The 17600-nt window shown below is 39.2% G+C and overlaps 2 protein-coding genes across 4 annotated transcripts in view; one reads left to right on the plus strand and one right to left on the minus strand.

Moving 5' to 3' along the window:
* Positions 1-6376, minus strand: part of LOC100690197 (serine/threonine-protein kinase PAK 3) — a 54060-nt gene extending 47684 nt beyond the window's left edge. Inside the window, exon 1 of the mRNA XM_003446852.5 lies at positions 6244-6376. The gene's annotated coding sequence lies outside the window, so the exon portion shown is untranslated. The remainder of the gene's footprint in view (positions 1-6243) is intronic.
* Positions 6377-6518: 142 nt separating this feature from the next.
* LOC100690123 (7SK snRNA methylphosphate capping enzyme) lies at positions 6519-17267 on the plus strand. 3 transcript variants are annotated; one of them, XM_003446783.5, is made up of 5 exons: positions 6519-6657; positions 7399-9307; positions 12681-12899; positions 13033-13156; positions 13267-17204. In XM_003446783.5, exons 2-5 carry the CDS (start codon positions 7496-7498, stop codon positions 13299-13301), a joined length of 2190 nt encoding a protein of 729 aa, XP_003446831.1. In that variant the 5' UTR covers positions 6519-6657; positions 7399-7495; the 3' UTR covers positions 13302-17204. The 3 variants fall into 3 exon arrangements, with proteins under 3 accessions (XP_003446831.1, XP_005472154.1, XP_019219359.1); XM_005472097.4 differs by having other exon boundaries at positions 6645-6782; positions 13267-17267; XM_019363814.2 differs by lacking the exon at positions 6519-6657 and adding an exon at positions 6804-6937 and having other exon boundaries at positions 13267-17267.
* The last annotated feature ends 333 nt before the right edge of the window (positions 17268-17600 follow it).

Here is a 17600-nt window from a genome sequence, read left to right on the forward strand (position 1 = left end):
AGAGTTCTGAATAAAGACTTTCATAACAAACATTTACTTCAAAGCTTGTTAGAATAGTGCAAACTCTGTTTTTGCCTTATATGCTGTATTTCCACGCATGTTTGCATGTGTTCCGCATTTTCCTTGCAAAATATAGAGAGATGGCTCAGTACTTTAACACAATACTGTACCTTGTTTTTATTTATTGTTCATGTGGTCCTATATTTGTTTTTGCAATGCACAATTTAAATGTAGCAAAAGCTAAAATCGTATTTCAATTTGAATCATTAAAACTGTGCTCATCACTCTGCCACACATTGAATGAATTGTGCATCAAATTTATAGTTGTTAGTTAAGTCAAGAGATGAGTCATAATACCTCCAATATATCTTATGACAGCGACACTTACAATAGCATGCTGACCTGTCAGTGATCCCTTGGTCAACGGTTACTTACAATGACATCACACACAAAATCTGAACACGCAGAGCAAACAGTGGATGTTCCTGAACACAAAGCATCAAGGCTCGTGCTCTTGATGTACAGCCTATTGGGCCACAAGAACCATGTGTAGTCACTACTTTCTGCTTGGACACACACTAACAATTGGACACGTCTGGAGTGCTGGGGCCCAGACCCTGAGGAAGGACAGATGGTGCCCGGGATTGAGGACCGCACCCTCATTAGCATGAGAAAAGAGAAAGACAGAGGCGGGGGAACAGGTACCCTCTCCTCTGTTTTCCACTTCTATAAAGATTAGAGGCTGGGGGTGACTCATTTACCCAGCAGACTCTAAGGCACTGCTTTGGAACCCAATTATAAGAGCATACTGTCAACTCTAAGGGAAAGAACATCAAGCGTTAGGCTCCTGTTTCTATTTAGTGCTGCTTAAAAAAAAAGTTTTCTTAACAATATCGAAGCATTCTAGTTTATTATTATATTAGCCTCCCAGAACACCTAAATAAAGAGATTCGTGATATTAAAAAAAGATTACTGTTCTTTTTCAGTGAGATAATCAAAATACAATTATATTCAAATATATTGCGATTCTAAGTTTGAATGTAAATAAAATGTATCTTACAAAATCAAACTTTCACAGATTTTTTTGAGCGATAATAGCGTCTTCCAACTTTTCACTAGAGGCATCGTTTACCTGAAGACTAAAGTTGCCACAGCAGCACTGGTGGAGCCTCTCTGTGGCTGGAACGAGGCCGCTCTGTTGTTTAGACTCATTAGTCATACCAACCGCAATCTGAGAATTTCTCATGACTACAAAACTACCTTCTCAAAAGCAGTGCCTTCCTGTATCTGCTAAAAGCTAAAATGTAACATTTTAGGTTCAAAGTTGCTGCAGAGCAACAACAGTAACTGCAACAAGTTAAGCCAGAAGAAGAACTTATATAAAAGAAATCCTGAATATCTGCAGTCCACAGTGTACTCTCAGCATAGTATCAAAATCATGTTTTGTCTCCCCCTTCTGGATAATTAGAGGACGCAGCTTCAGTAAATCCCTAATGCTATAGCACCACCCTCAGCACAGCATCTCTTTATCTTTTATTCTAAGATACAAAATACAAAAGACTGGGAGACTATGGATCCTGGTTTCCACCTCTGAAAAAAATAAAAATAAAACAAATAAACTGCAATCCATAAGTAAAATATATTATCTCAAAATTTCAACATACTACCTGAAACATCTGGGGAAATATAGAAAATAAGGAATTTAACATGAAATTTGCTGTCATTAAATACTTTTTTTTTTCAGTGGCAGAAACAGGCTGCCAAGGAGACAGAAGTAAGTGCTGTTAAAAAATTTTTTTTAAGATGGACTGGGTGGGTTATATTATTGCACCTAGAGAAACTTTATAACTAATTTTGTAAATAAACTGCTCTAAATAATGAGCTTACACAAATATATATTGCACATTAATAAGCACAATAATACTGCTTTTAATATTATATATCAGTCTGTATCGCTGGGGAAAGGAAAAGGAGTTTAATTTGACTTGGCCTGCTCAGTAAACATGTTTCACAACTTGTCTTGGCTTCATTGTACCATAGCTTACTTTACATTTAATTTGTCCATCCATCCATCCATCCATCCATTCGCTTCCGCTTATCCTTTTCAGGGTCGCGGGGGGCACTGGAGCCTATCCCAGCTGTCATAGGGCGAGAGGCGGGGTACACCCTGGACAGGTCGCCAGTCTGTCGCAGGGCCAACACACAGAGACAGACAACCATTCACACTCACATTCACTCCCGCATTCACACCTATAGGAAATTTGGATTAATCAATTAACCTATCCCCACAAACTGCATGTCTTTGGACGGTGGGAGGAAGTCTGAGTACCCGGAGGGAACCCACACAAACACGGGGAGAACACGCAAACTCCACACAGAAAGACCCCGGACCACCGTGCTACCTCCATTTAATTTGTATTATAGAAAACCAAACTGAAAAAAAAAACTAGCTAAAAAAATACAGGGTATAAAACATGACATGTCCAGAGATTCACTTTAGGGTTGGACTGTTAACTGTTATTTTAAGTGAGTATGTTATCTTCCAAAAGGTTTTAAAATCAAGATAAAAGAAATCCCAGTATCTCTTGCCCCTGCTTAAAAATGATAACAAAGAGGACTCCAACCCAGCCCACTCAGTTTATAAAATGTCAAGGAGTGCTTTTTGAACTTTTAATTGTAGTTTCATACCTTTTACAACTTTTACTTGATCCATCCACCAAAATCAAAGTACACGGACGTTTTCTTTGAGTTAGTATAAACTTCATATTTTAATTTATAATAACAGGACAGCCTGAATAATGAACTACCAGAACCTTTTCTATAACTTCAAACATTTATGATTTAGGTCAAGCTCACTTTATGTAACTTTACTGTGGACATGATGTAAAATCAGCTCAACATCGCGGCCATAACACAGTGAGGCTTAGTTCAGTTCACACCTATTTTTTTATGCATTTAGGGTTTCTGTTTCAATGACGGACAAAGCTATACATTTACTGAAAATCTATCATTTCACTGAAAATCTATCATTTTCAGTAAATGTTTTCTTTGTCACCACCAAAATCAAAGTTTTCCGTGTCTTAAAATTTTGATAATTATAATTCAAAGGTGATGGAAGTGAAAAGAAGCTGCCTGTACACTGCACACAATTTCTAGCTGATGCAGAGGTTTATAAAAGGCTCAGTTTAGACCAGGGGTGTTAAACAAAAGGCCCAGAATCAGACATCTTTGAAAAATGTGAAGGAGATGGTAAATGGACTGATTCTTATATAGTGCTTTTCTACTCTCCCGGAGTACTCAAAGCGCTCTAGACAACATGCCTCATTCACCCAATGACACCCACTCATACAAGCACTTCTAAACTCAAGTGCAACTAATAAGCACATAATTCACACACATTTACACTCCGATGAACGCATCTGAAGGCAATTTGGGGTTAGTATCTTGCCCAAGGATATTTGGCATGCAGACTGGAGGAGCCAGGAATCGAACCACCAACCTTCCAATCAGTAGCTGATCTGCTCTACCACCTGAGCCACAGCCACCCCTCATACATTGTAGAGTTTTAAGTCTACTTTCAAAAATTGTAAAGCTTTTCTGACTGATTATGTCTTTAATAGTACACCAACGTAATAGATAAACAATTAAATTACAAAAAAATTTGCTTCTTTTTTTCCCACACAACCCACAATAGAAATTTCTGTTTTCCATTTTTTTGTGAGTTAAGAAAAACTTTCTCCATTATAATTACAGGACAGTCTGCACAATGAGCTGCCAGAACTTCTTCTGTAATTTTACACATTTATGTTTTACAATTTAAGCCCAAAAGATTCATGTTGACAAATTTCTTTAATTAAACAGAGTGGCATTTCTCTACCATGCAGTACAACTGAGATGTGCTGTTAAAATTGCACTTTATTTTTTCTTATACTGAAATATGGCAGGAATAAAATGTGCATCTAAACTTATTCCAACTGACAGAAAGGGCATTTTTACTGACATGCGCTGTATTTGACCTCACATGTAAAATGAGTTTGAAAACCCTGCTGTAAACACTGGTCAAGATAGAAATTATGACACACTTTACAGGGCTTTCTTGTAAAGTCTGTCATCTAAATTAACTTTGAAGTTTGAATCAAAGCTATGGTACCAAAATTCAACTCAATTCAAAATTTATTTGTATAGCACATTTAAAAACAACAGAGTTAACCAAAGTCCTTCACAATCAGTTAAGAACAAGAGAAAGCAATAGGGAAACAAATATAGATAAATTAGAAACAAATACAGATAAATGAGAAGAAAACGAATTAACATTAAAAACATAAAACAGGCCTGATGGTACTCAAACTGAACTCGAATTAAAAGCCAAAGTAAAAAAGTTTTAAGACGTGATTTAAAAGACTGAATAGACTCTGAAGTACGAATATCCTCTGGTAGATTATTCCAGAGTCTGGGTGCTGCTGCTGCGAAGGCCCAATCTCCTCTATGCTTCAATAGAGACCTCGGTTGTGCTAAGAGCATCTAGTTAGATGATCTCAGCACTCTTTTGGGGTCATACATGTTGAGGGATTTCTTTATATAACTGGGCGCCATATTATTTAAAACTTTAAAAGTAAATAAAAGAATCTTAAAATCAATACGATACTTTACAGGGAGCCGGTGTAAATTTGGTAAAACTGGAGTGATATGTTCATACATTCTAACACCTGTTAAAAGACGCTCAGCAGCATTTTGGACTAACTGCAAGCGATGGAGAGATGAGTATTGAAGACCCAAATAGAGAGAATTGCAGTAGTCCAGTCTAGAGGTGATGAAGGCATGAATAAGTGTTTCTAGGTCTCTTGGAGGAAGATAAGGCTTAGCTTTGCCAATTTCACGTAACTGATAAAAACTTGTTTTCAGAACTGTGGACACTTGCTTCTCTAATTTAAAGGAGCTGTCTAAAAACACTCTGAGATTCCTTATGGTGTGAGAAAGATGAGAAGCAAGAGGACCGAGGGTATCAGTTAACTTGTTCAAAGGGCATGAGTTCCAAAAACCATAACTTCAGTCTTATTTTCATTTAGTGTGAGGAAATTCTGTGTTAATCAGTCTTTGACATCATGCAGACAGTTAAGCAAAGGCTGCAGTGGGACAGAGGCATCCAGTTTCAAAACTAAAAGCAAAAATAAGTTCACACCCTATGAAGGTATGCATGTAGCTACAAAGGGTGTGATTATGCCTGAAGATGTGTAGTGTGAGCTCTCATCACACTATATACCTTCATGTTACAAAACTCTGTACTAAAAAGAGGACGTGTGTGTGTGTGTGTGTGTGTGTGTGTGTGTGTGTGTGTGTGTGTGAGGAAAAGGCAGTAGCTGTGATTTTTAGGGATTATAACTACAGGGATTGTTTGGCCACTACATATTTAATGTTTGAAATATTTTAATACTAGGGGAAAAAGGGCATAAAAAATAAATGTGTAAAATTAGAGAAAAATTGCAAAGACTGTTCTAAAATGTTGAAACAAAAACATTTTGTCAATGTCTTGAATGTCTTTTATTTATACGATTAACCCACTGTAAAAATCATACATTTCTACAGTAGATAGTGAAAAACTGGAACTTTATGTTTTTTAATTGTTTGTGTATTATTTACTTTGTTGTAGTATAAATGGCCAAGGCACGGGGGAACGCTGTAGAAGTTGTTAAAATTCTGTTGAATATAAATAGTTTACGTCCTCCTTCACATTTTCCAAAGCCATTCAGTGGGCTGCTTTTGCCGGTTGATTCTCGCCCCCAGTCCTCATGTTTGATACCTCTGACATGCATAATTAGAAACGTGCATTTGCAAAAGTGCATGCACATCAGTTGGGAAAGAACATACAAAAGGAAACTGTGAGGTTGCTGCTTATCAGTAAACTTTATAAAAACCTAATGTGCAGGCTATGCAATACTCAGGTTACTAATAAGGCCTACTCTACTATTAGTCTACTAGGGCTGTAAGGGTGTATGGATTAAAGTCTGACTTTAGGACTAAACAAATTAGTCGAATAATCGAGTAGCAACAAAGAAACTAATCTCAACTAGCTGAATTGATAGTCAGGGTAGTTAACCAAGGCGGGAAAGCTCTATGTTCACTTTAGAGTGTCCCTCAGCCCTCCTGTTTTGTTAAGTTGTTCCCTTTCATATATTGTCTAATAAATGAATTAAATTTAAGCTGCTAATCAATCAATAACAAAACTATCATCGGCTCTAATGTTACCTGCAGTAGGAGGCTCATTATAATATCGTAGAGGGGAGTTCTCCTCACCGCCTCGCAGCCACCAGTCAGAGATCTCCGCCCCAGTCATCTTGGGCTACAGCTCGGAGCCCGGATGCGCCGCCATGCCGCCTCTGTCAGCGAATGGAATAATTTATTCACCAACCTGCCTCACACTGGCCCACTAGGAGTTGACTGAAGAAGTCGACAAGACAGTTTCGTGGCCACCGGAGCCTTTGCTGCCTACAGGCCAGTGCAGGATACCCGAGCCGTGCCTGCTCGCTTGTTTGCGTAGCTTAGCACTGTTGTGTCGCTGTAGGGACACTTGTGTGCTAGCTGCGCTAACGTTAGCTCAAGCGGAGAGAGTGCGGGGTAGTGACAGTCCGGCCGGAGGCGGGGAGAGCCGCGAGCTGCGAGGTGAGACTGTTATATTTTGATGGTGGTTGCTACCCTGTTGACTACGCGTGGCCATCTGGGAAATGGTATCACTTTCGTGAGTGTGACTCACGATTTTAGTGGGGTTCGGGCAGCAGCATATCGAGGTGGGTACTTTGGTGCTTGTCTGGTAGCGCTTTCTGGCCGGAGTAGAGCGTAACGTTTACTCGACGTTTCAATCTTCTTGGCCCGCGATAGAGAAGCTAAGAGCTAGCTTGCTAACTGGGTAACAGTGCCAGACGGGGACTCCTAAACTTTTCAGGTCAGCAACCCCTGTGTAGACACGCTTCAGATACCACAATACAGATGTGATAAGGGTGTGAGCCAAGAGATTCACTGTATCTAAAAAGATGAATTTTCTGTATTGTTATTAGGAAATCACAGTGGAATGTAAAGGGTTATTTTTTAACTCCCACCTCATAGGTATAAATACAGATACAGTGGCCCTTGGATGTGCAAGTGCCTGGACATCCCAGGATGCCTTGAGCATATTTTTGTAGTAATATTAGCCAACTTATGTTACTTTACTTAACAGATGTGTGTGTGTGTGTATGTGTGTGTGTGTGTGTGTGTGTATGTGTGTGTGTGTGTGTGTATGTGTGTAATCACAACAATGAGGAGGCACCAGGTTTAAAGCAATTTTGTTCACCATATCTAAAAGAATGTTAAGTTTATGGCATCAGTTTTCCTTCCTGTAACTTCTTTGTTTCTTTTGTTTTTCAGGCTCAGAAAATTGCCCCCCACCCCCCAAAAAAAACAAAAACAACAACAACAACAAAAAACCCTTCTATGTCTTCATCAGCTCTGAAAATCAAAAGAGATGTCTGTTGATGAGGATACAGCAAAAATGGGCAGTCCACAGCCTAGCTCGACGTCATCTCTGCAGCTCACGGATTGTCCTGGAGGTTACGGTGGTGTGTCTGTGATGATGGAGGAAACTGCAGCTACCCCTGACTTTGCAGCTGCTTGCCCTCTTCTGGGCACTGCTGCCTCGCCAAAACACACCAGCACAACTGATGCGCTCACCCTCGCAGACAATGCTGGACAGAGAGCCAGAGGGAACGAGAATAGCATCAATCGCAGAAATAGCTTTCATCATTCCAAACAACAACAACAACAACAACAGCAACAACAAACGAAGCTAACAAAGCGGCGCTACACAGCAAATTCTAGTTTCAAGCATCCTTCATCTGGCAAACGGCGACGAAGGGCCAACTCTGAGAGCGATTCTGTCCTGCCCACCAACTTCCTCTTGGGTGGGAACATTTTTGACCCGCTGAATCTCAACAGCCTGCTGGATGAGGAGGTCAACAAGGCGCTGAATGCAGAGACTCCCAAATCCTCTCCGCTGCCAGCAAAAAGTCGAGACCCTGTGGAGATACTCATCCCCAGGGACATCACAGACCCACTGAACCTGAACAGTGGGATAGCTGACAGCAGCTTTTTGGCTTCTCCCTTCAAGAGTGGAGGAAGGAAGAGACACCGCAACAGGCACCATGGGGGTGGAGGTGGGAGTGGTGGCAGTATTGGGATTTCAGCCACACAAATGAACCTCTCAGAATCAGGAAAAAGTGAAGTTAAAATAGGTCCTTCTGTACCTCTTCAAGGTACCTTAGCCTCATGTTCTGCACTAGAATCCAACAACGAATCCGGTAGTGTTTCTAGTGTCATGGCAGAGTCCCACGAGCACACAGATTGCAGCTCAGCAAGCTGCAAGGAGGAGATGCCGCCTGCATCCGTGGAGGATTCCACTTTAGGGGCACCGTACCAGCACACAAGTAGACGCAAGCGAAGGCGCAACTCGGGCAAAATGGAGCCCCCTGTCACCCATTCTACTCCAATTGGCAAGTCGGGACCTGGAGACAGGCATTTTGGTGCAGGGGGAGCAAGAAATTCCTTTCACACACCAAAATCTGGTTCCAAAATAGGCCCTGGAATACGCCAGCACCAGCAGCCCCACTCTCATACAAAGGAACAGCAGAAGAAGTTCCAGTATGGGAATTACAACAAGTATTATGGATACCGCAACCCGGGCTGCAGTGAAGACCCTCGTTTACGTCTGCTTCGTCCCGAGTGGTTTAGAGGTAAAGAAGTACTGGATTTAGGGTGCAACTCAGGCCATGTAACACTCTATATCGCCAAAATGCTAAGACCCGCCCGCATATTGGGCCTAGACATTGACAGTGGTCTGATACATGCAGCTCGTAAAAACATAAGACATTATCTGTCTGAGCTGCAGACCCAAGAGGCCAGGCGAGCAATGCAGGGCAAAAAGACTAGTAAACAGGAGGAGACAAATGGAAACGCGAGTCACACGGGCACAGAAAAAGAGCACAATGAAGCCGAGAGCAGGGACGAAAATGGGAAACCTGTGAAAGGAGAAAGTGGCCCTGCAGATACTGGAAATGACAATGAGTCGTGTCACACGGATGAGATGGAGACCCAGAGGCAGGGCAGCAAAACAGAGGAAATGGAGCAAGAAGACTGTGATTCACCCCCCGCTGATCACTCTGAGAGCTGCTCTTTTCCTGTATCCCTACGGATCTCCAGGGGTCCCATTGCTGCACCCCCGCTAACACAAACATCCACGGTGCAGCCTGGGGAGTTTCCTTCAAATGTGTCCTTCGTCAAGGTAAGAGAGGATTTTTTTATTTATTTTTTTCCTTTCGGGAATATGGCTCAGATTTCTGTGTTGCTGCATATTTTGAACCTAGATGGCAAATTCAGAAAAATTTAGACATTGTGTGTGTCCTGCTTTATAAATTAATGTTAGGGTAACTGAATAAAATGTGTAAAAATGCACAAAAATGTGAGTGCATTATGAGGACTGACCAGCCTCTCAAGAGAACTTGATGCAAATTGTGCACACACTTCCTCTCACTGTGACCTTTTTTTTTCTTCCCCACTATAAAACAGTTATATAGTATTATATCTCAAAAAAACTGACCTTTACATTTAATCATGTCAGTGGCTCCTTTTCTTTTTCTGTCACATTAGTTGAGCTGTGGCTAAATATTAAAAGGTATTATGATGAATCCATACGGCAATTGGTTGTAAAAATTTATTTGCATAGCACTTATCAAAACCAGCGTTGCAAAATGCTTCCCAAAAAAACTGAACAAAACTAAACACTAAATGAACAAACTAGGAGGAAATTGGAAAAAAAACAATGTACACTACGAGTCAAAAGTTTGGACAAACCTTCTCATTTAATGGTTTTGCTTTATTTTCATGACTCTTTACTTTGTAGATTCTCACTGAAGCCATCAAAACTATGAATGAACTCGTATGGAATTATGTAGTAAACAAATAGTGTGAAATAACTCAAAACATGTTTTATATTTCAGATTCTTCAAAATAGCCACCCTTTGCTTTGATAACTGCTTTGCACACTCTTGGCATTCCCTCGATGAGCTTCATGAAGTAGTCACCTGAAAAGGTTTTCCAACAGTCTTGGAAAGACTCAGTTCCCAGAGATACTGGCCGTTTATCAATGCCCAAGTACGCGAGTACGTACTCGCGTTCTCGGTGAGTACGTACTCGCCGAGAACGCACGGGAGTACGTACCCGCCGAGAACGCGAGCACGGACTCGCGATATGTACAATTGGAACACCTGTGTACGTGATGATGTCACAGGTCCGGAGTTTTTACTTCCGTCCCCTCCTAATTTAACTGTGAGTAACATGTTATGAAGCTTAACTGTAATCACAGCCAAACCGGTTTACTCAGGAACAAATAAAACACTGAAATAAACCAAACATTAACATTTAGAAGTGATCTAAGTGACTTGTATATCATTTTTAACCTCAGTAGTGAAACCTCTATTAATAAAAATAGTTTACATGTACATACGTGTACATACCTTAATAAAAACAAGCAGGTGAGATGTTAGAACGCTTTTATTTTTATTCTAGTGGACACTCAATACTATAGACAGCTGCTGGAGTTTCTTTAACCTGAGTAGTGAGAAGTCCGCGAGCGGGGGGGCGGGGGGTTGAAAACGATGTGCCGGGAGTCCGCTGTTGAGTTTTGGACGAAATGCATTCTGGGATATATAGCTGTCCCAAGTCCACACCGATGCATGCTCGATAAAACGGGCGGATCGAGAACACATCCGGGACTTTTTCGCGTTCTCGGCTTGATGCGTACTTCGAATTGGAACAGTACTTGGTCTCCAACTGATGACGTATCACGAGTACACGAGAACGCAAGTACGCACAAGTACGCATATTGATAAACGCCCACTGATAACATGAATTCTGACAGTTGTCAGATAGGGCTGTCAGCTGTGTACCAACCCGACTAATGCACAACACAACTGATGGTCCCAACCCCGTTAAGAAGGAACGAAATTCCACAAGTAATCCTGACAAGGCACACCTGTGACGTGAAAACCATTTCACGTGACTACATCATGAAGCTCAGTGAGAGAAGGCCAAGGGTTTGCAGTGCTGTCAACAAAGCAAAGGGAGGCTACTTTGAGGAATTTGAGGAATTTATCTTTTTTTTTCTTTGCTACATAATTCCATATATTTTGCTTCATATATTTGATGACTCCAGTATGTCTCTACAGTGTTGAAAGTAGTAAAAATCAAACAAGAGGCTCCCTAAGTTTTAGGTAACTGGTGATTTTGAACTAACGGGTAAAAACGGCAACGGGCAATGTAATATTGTGATATAATAAATATTATAGGTTCCATTAAAGTGTCTGAAATCAACTGTGTTTAAGCCATACTTGCTTTTGCAGTCCTTTTATATGTATTTGTTGAATGGAAAAGGGGAAAAAATAAATTTCCAAATGAAACTGATAACTGCCTCTTGCTCTGTTATGATCATGGAATTGGATATTGATAGTACACCAAAATAATGAAGTTGTAGATTAACAAATTAAAAAAAAAAAAAAGACAGAAAAGGTGTTGTAATTGCAGGACAGTCTGAGCAGTGAGCTATCAGAACTTCTTCTTTTTTTTTTGTAATTTTGCATTTATTTATTCATGCTAACAGATTTCTTTAATTTACTACAGCAATGTTTCTTCTTATCGTGTAGAAAAACTGAGATGTGTTGTTAAAAGTGTTTCTTTTTCTTATATTAAGATATCTCTGGGATTTTAAATGTCTTTACATTAACAGTAGGAGGGAGTGTTACTAGTCCAGCCCACTTAAGATAAAAGTGGGGTGCATGTGGCTGACAATGTAAAAAGATTTTATCAGTTTTATCAGGATGTCAGGTTATTAATGTGTTCTTCTACTTTTACCTTGCAATGCTGGTTGGAGATTAGACTACTACTACTTTCTGCCAGTGGAGGTCTTTACTTACTTACTTTATACCAGACACTGGTAAAATGAATGTATGAATAAATGAATGAAAATATATTTTAGGGCAGTACCCTTCTGAGATTTTGATGAATCTTTCTTAGTTATTAATCAGAACGTTTAAATAAAAGAACTAAGCTTCATCTTTGAGAGAATTTATTTTTTTTAAAGAATGTTCTCAAATGTGGACAGTAGGTTTATTTTACGGCATTAACAGTGTACTAAACACTTTAGATTTTGGCTTTTCTGTTCAATAATGTCCCCATAATGGAACAAAGGGTCACAGGAAAATATATATATATTATCAGTGTGTTGAAAATAATGACTATTCCCATAATGCTGTTCCCCATTTCCTCAGTCAGATATACCGCTTTCTCAGGGCTACTGATCTAAAATAAATAAGTAAAATATCAAAGATAGCACCGACCAAAAAGCCATGTTCGAGCCCCCAGCTCAGGACTTCATAAATGAATGATGTCATGAGGGCTGTTTCCATCTTTTATATACAGTTTTTGATTTTTGACCAAAACTCAACAGGTAGAAATGTGAGATTGAGATTCTAGTTTGGGAGGTTAATTCATTTCCAATTTCTCAGCAGTGACCAGCTTCAAAAGAAGTCTGTATTGCAGCCATGAAACTGAATTGCACAAGAAGGGCCTATTTTTCTCACCTCTTCTCTTCTCTCCTTTAGGCTAATTATGTACTAGAGAACGATAATCTTCTTTTGACTCAGCGGCCAGAATATGATGTGATTCTGTGTTTGAGCGTCACTAAATGGGTTCACCTGAACTGGGGAGACAGTGGCCTCAAGCGGCTCTTTAAGAGGGTCTACAGACATCTCCGTCATGGGGGCCTTTTCATCCTGGAGCCACAGCCCTGGGAGTCCTACGTGAGGAGAAAGAAACTAACTGTAAGAAACTGAGATGACATGGTTGACATTTGTATTGCTGGAAGACTGTCTGAATATAAATCGGTCATTTTAAAAACCTGGTTGATTGGCTGAAATATAACAAATATCCCCCTTTTTTCCCCTCACTTGACAGGATAATATTAGCAGGAATTATCACAGCATCCGTCTCAAACCTGACCTGTTTTCGTCATATCTTACAACTGAAGTGGGCTTCAGCAGTTTTGAATACATTGGGCCCCCCAAGTGTTCAGTAAGAGGTAACTACACAATGATTTGTCACAGCAGATATAGTCTCCAGATTGTATTCAGCATTGTAGTTTGCTGCCATGTTCATCTTTATTTATTTATTTATTCATCATCCTGACAGGTTTTCAGAGGCCAATCTATGTATTTCACAAATGACTGCGCCTGCCTTGAACATCATTGAATGTGAGTAGCCCTCAACCACCATCATACATTCAAGCCAGCCATCTACACTGGACTACAAGGAACAATCTGAAACCTTGAAACCGTTACTCCGGCTTTTGATGCTGAAGATGAAAAACAGAAAGGAAAATGGGACCAAAAGTGGAATTACATTTTTTAAGGATGCAGACTGTCAAAGAGAAAGATGTTAAAGTCGTCTGTGACTAGAAATTATTAAAAGTGTGGCGTAAACTCGGATAGGACTCCATGTGTAACCTGGAACCAAAACTCCTAGTTTGGCCAGAGTGTGGAAGAGGTGTTCATCTGCTCAGATTTCCATGGACTACTTCTAGTGGTATTGATGCCCCAGTTTGATCCATGGCCATAACTTGGGTTGGAATATCTTGGGCCATATCTTTACTTTCAGGAAGTTATTCTGTGCCACCATATTTCTATATCTTTTACATATTAGGATTGGACGATGGGAAGTCTTATCCAATTGGTCGCAATCACCATTTTTAACAGGTGATAGATGTTATATTCATCAACTGTATGTTGCGTAAGCAAAGCTGCACTATAATGCATACAAAGCCATTGAAGAGATGATATTAAATCTTTTGAAAAGTAAAGTGTTTTATGCTGTGCAAGACACTGCGCACAATACTTGTGAATGTAGCCCCCCACTGTAACTACTGAAGACTTAGAAATCCTGCCTTACCTGTTAAATATATGTTTAATGCTCTTGCAGCAGCCATATAAGCGCACATTTGTTTGTGATGATTAAAACAGTTAAACGCGGTCAGTCACTGAGACAGTTTAACACTAATGGCCTATGTATTTGTCCCATCTTCCAAACCTAATGCGCACCTTGTTCTTGCCTTTTTTAAAAAAAAAATTAGCTGAATTTTGCTGAATTAGCTTTCATACATGTTAAATAGTGCTCAAAATTTCTTCATATTTTGAATACGACGTCAGAAAAAGCACCTACATCACACAAAGACCTTAACAAGTGGAAAGTGGGGTGTCTGAATAAATAGAAATATAATGAGGCACAATGGGGAAAGGTTTGCTAAACGGCCAAAATAGCATCCAGTTAAATTTGAACTGAGATGGCGTGACATCCAGTGTTATTATTCAGCCCACAAGGACTATTTTAAGTAGATCTGTAGCAGGCAGCCATCTTTTTTTTCTTTCTTAAACAGTTAAGCCATAGCCATACCTTATCTGCTCTCTCCAGTGTCCTTCATGAGGTGCTGACTGATACAACTGAGCGTAAAATTGAGGCAAAGGCGATTTGAGGCCCTGTGGTGTCTTCAGTCCTGTATAAATCAGAGAAATTCTACTTTGTGGGTCTGTTCTCATGCTCATCCAGTAGTCCCTTGAGCCCCGTGTTGATTTCTAGTTATTCTATATATGTAAGCATAAACAAAAAAATACTGGAAAATGAATTGTTGCTTTAATATTGTTTTTGTTTTGTTTGCTTTTTTTAAACCAAATTTCAGTATGACTATGCTTTTTGTTTTGATGAACTTCCATTTTTTTCTGTATTTTATTTAATTTATTTTATTTTTTTCCTGTCATTCTGTTGGGGCAGATCACACCCTCACTGCTTTTAATCTTTGACCAATAGTTCAGTGTTTCCCAGAGATCTGGGTTCTGTTTGTGATGATGTTGGGGATGGGTGTCGGGTGGCAGCGTTCAAAAGAAGCTACACACATTTTGTCAATGTGCTTCTCAGTAAATATTTTAATTGACCAAGCATGTCCTGACAAATAAATAGCAGACCATCTCCAGTGAATCCATTGTCTTATAAATGAGCCTTTGACTGCCTTGCTAGCTTGCAGCAGGAGAACAATGACTACTTTCCTCATCCCCACCAAGACAGTGTTGATGGAGCCTGAGAGGCTCAAGCAGCTGAATGATATGGGAGGCCATTAAAACAGAGACTTGGCTATCAAGTCGGATGGAAGGGAAATACAAGAAGGCAGCGGCTAGCTAGTTTACTTGTAACTTGGCTTTTAAAATTAGACTGTTGACGATTAATTTAGACTATTATTAAAAGCTTGTGATCTCTTGAGTGGTTGGGGAAAAAAATAAATCCTACAAAGAGTCCTCAAATATAGGTCATTGACCTGCCCAAGTAATGAGTATGTGGTGGGAAACACTGGAGTTACAGGTATTCCTTGTGTTTGCATTTTTAATTGGTTTCCACTGAGCACCACCCATCTGCAACCTTTCGTTGGAAGAGGCTGGCACAGAAAATCTTCCTTTCATGTGGCTGGTTCCGTTACGGGTGCGATAGGGCAGGCGATGATGGACGATATGTTTCTGTTTTAAGTGATCAATGTAAATAAGTTTGCAGATTTTGTTCATAATGGCCTGAGTCATTTTACAGTGTTTTATGGTTTTCTTTTGTTCTTTTATAATGTTTGCTGCCAATTTACAAGTGAGTCACAGTTTTTTGGGGGGGTTTTTTTCTTCTTTTTTTTTTTGGTCTTTTGTCTGGGGAAAAAAAGACCGGTAGCTTTGTATCTACAAAAAAGTATGTACTTTGCAGAGTTCAAATTTTTATTTTGCATTGTTCTGCCCTGGCAGGCACATTTATTGTTAGGCAAGTTGTTTGTTTGTTTTTTTTCTTTTTTTATAAATTGTTTGAAAAGATCGTTTGTGTCGGTGCACTCTCTCATTTCACTTCATTTGCCATGTTGTAGACCTTTAAAGTTCTTCATAATAGAAAGTTTACTATTTTTTTCTCCCAACAAATTCTCCAGAAAAAGTTGTCAAAGTATAAATTGAGCAAGCAGAATACATTGTGAATTTCTGCACAATTTAGCCTCAAGCTCAGTTGGCGTATCAGACAGAACACCAGATCACACCTTTCTCCTGTGCTAAGACAATCGGACTCTCAGGCCCACTGCTGTACTTTCAAGGGCATTTTGCTTTATGCATTATCAACAGCTGTTTTCCTTCTGGCAATCAGCATTTTGGTAGAAAAACAAATTGTTATACACCTAGGTTGTGCTTTGCCACCTATGTTTTAATATTGCACCTTACGTCTTAGCAGTGGTGTCTTACAGATTTTAACCCAGTATGCCTGACATGTACGTCCAGGTATCCAAGTGAAAGCATGTCTTTGCTGGAAGTATGAAGTTACATGTTGTCATATACAGTGCTGTATAAAATTTCAGAATCCCCTTGAGGTTTTGCACAATTTGTATCAATTCCTTCTTCTGGTTGGTTAGTGACATTAAATCATACCAAAAATCCAGAATAGGGAGAAGTTCAGTTTTACTAGCTTAAAACTTTTATAGTGCTCAGATCTCTTATTCAGGTTATAGTAATAAACAAAGACTGCCTTTTACTTTGTTCTAGTGGGCGAAAAACATCCTCTTAATTGGAATACTTTATTAAATCATCACTGTATTAAAGCAAAGAAAACAAGAATGGTTTTAAATGTAATAGGATCTTTAAAAAGTAAAAACAAGTGAAACTGAATTAAAAAGCAGTCTTTTTAATACATATTTAACCCAATGAGTGACATGTGTGGACTTGACACGTGTTCTTGGTTTTGTGAGATGCATTATTACAGATGATCTATTAATCGTCCTCTGCAAAACCCACTTGTGGATGCAACAAACACTATGCTTACACTGTCTTTTGCTGTAACTGCAGTAAAATTTGTGGTGCTAAAAAATGTCTACATCATATGTATCTGAGCATTGTAAGATTTGAGCAATTCATTCATTTAAATTAGCAACAAATTAAAAAAATCTCTGACCCAGCTGTAAATTATTGCTTTTAATTTATTAGGAGTTACAGTGTGTAATTAAAAACTAAATACACTAGGCTAGATTCTAGGTAAAAGTTGATATATAGCCAAAGCATAATTTTTGACTGCAACATTGTATTGCCTCAAGGGGTATGAAATTTTTTTATGGCACTAAAATTCACCTAAATGTTGAATTTGCACTGATATGAAACATGGTAATGAAAGTAGTTTAGTACATTTTTTTGCAGTTGATGTTTTACATGTACCTTAACCTTCATAGAATCAGTTTTCTGGAAAAACTGATCAGTATAACCCCCTCTGTCAGGGAATGTTTTACATTTCATGCCTCTGAACAACAAGCTATATCTGAATGTTTCTGTGTTTAACATTTTAACTGATTAAACTTTGTTCCAGATTTGTTGGTTCAGTATTTTGCTTACGTGAGGTATTAAATATGGAGAGGGTTTTTTTTTCCCCACATATGTTTACTTTTTTACAAAGGTTTCTTTGATTAAACATCAAAAATT

The sequence above is a fragment of the Oreochromis niloticus genome, linkage group LG10, assembly GCF_001858045.2.
Source record: "Oreochromis niloticus isolate F11D_XX linkage group LG10, O_niloticus_UMD_NMBU, whole genome shotgun sequence".
Taxonomy (NCBI): Eukaryota; Metazoa; Chordata; class Actinopteri; order Cichliformes; family Cichlidae; genus Oreochromis; species Oreochromis niloticus.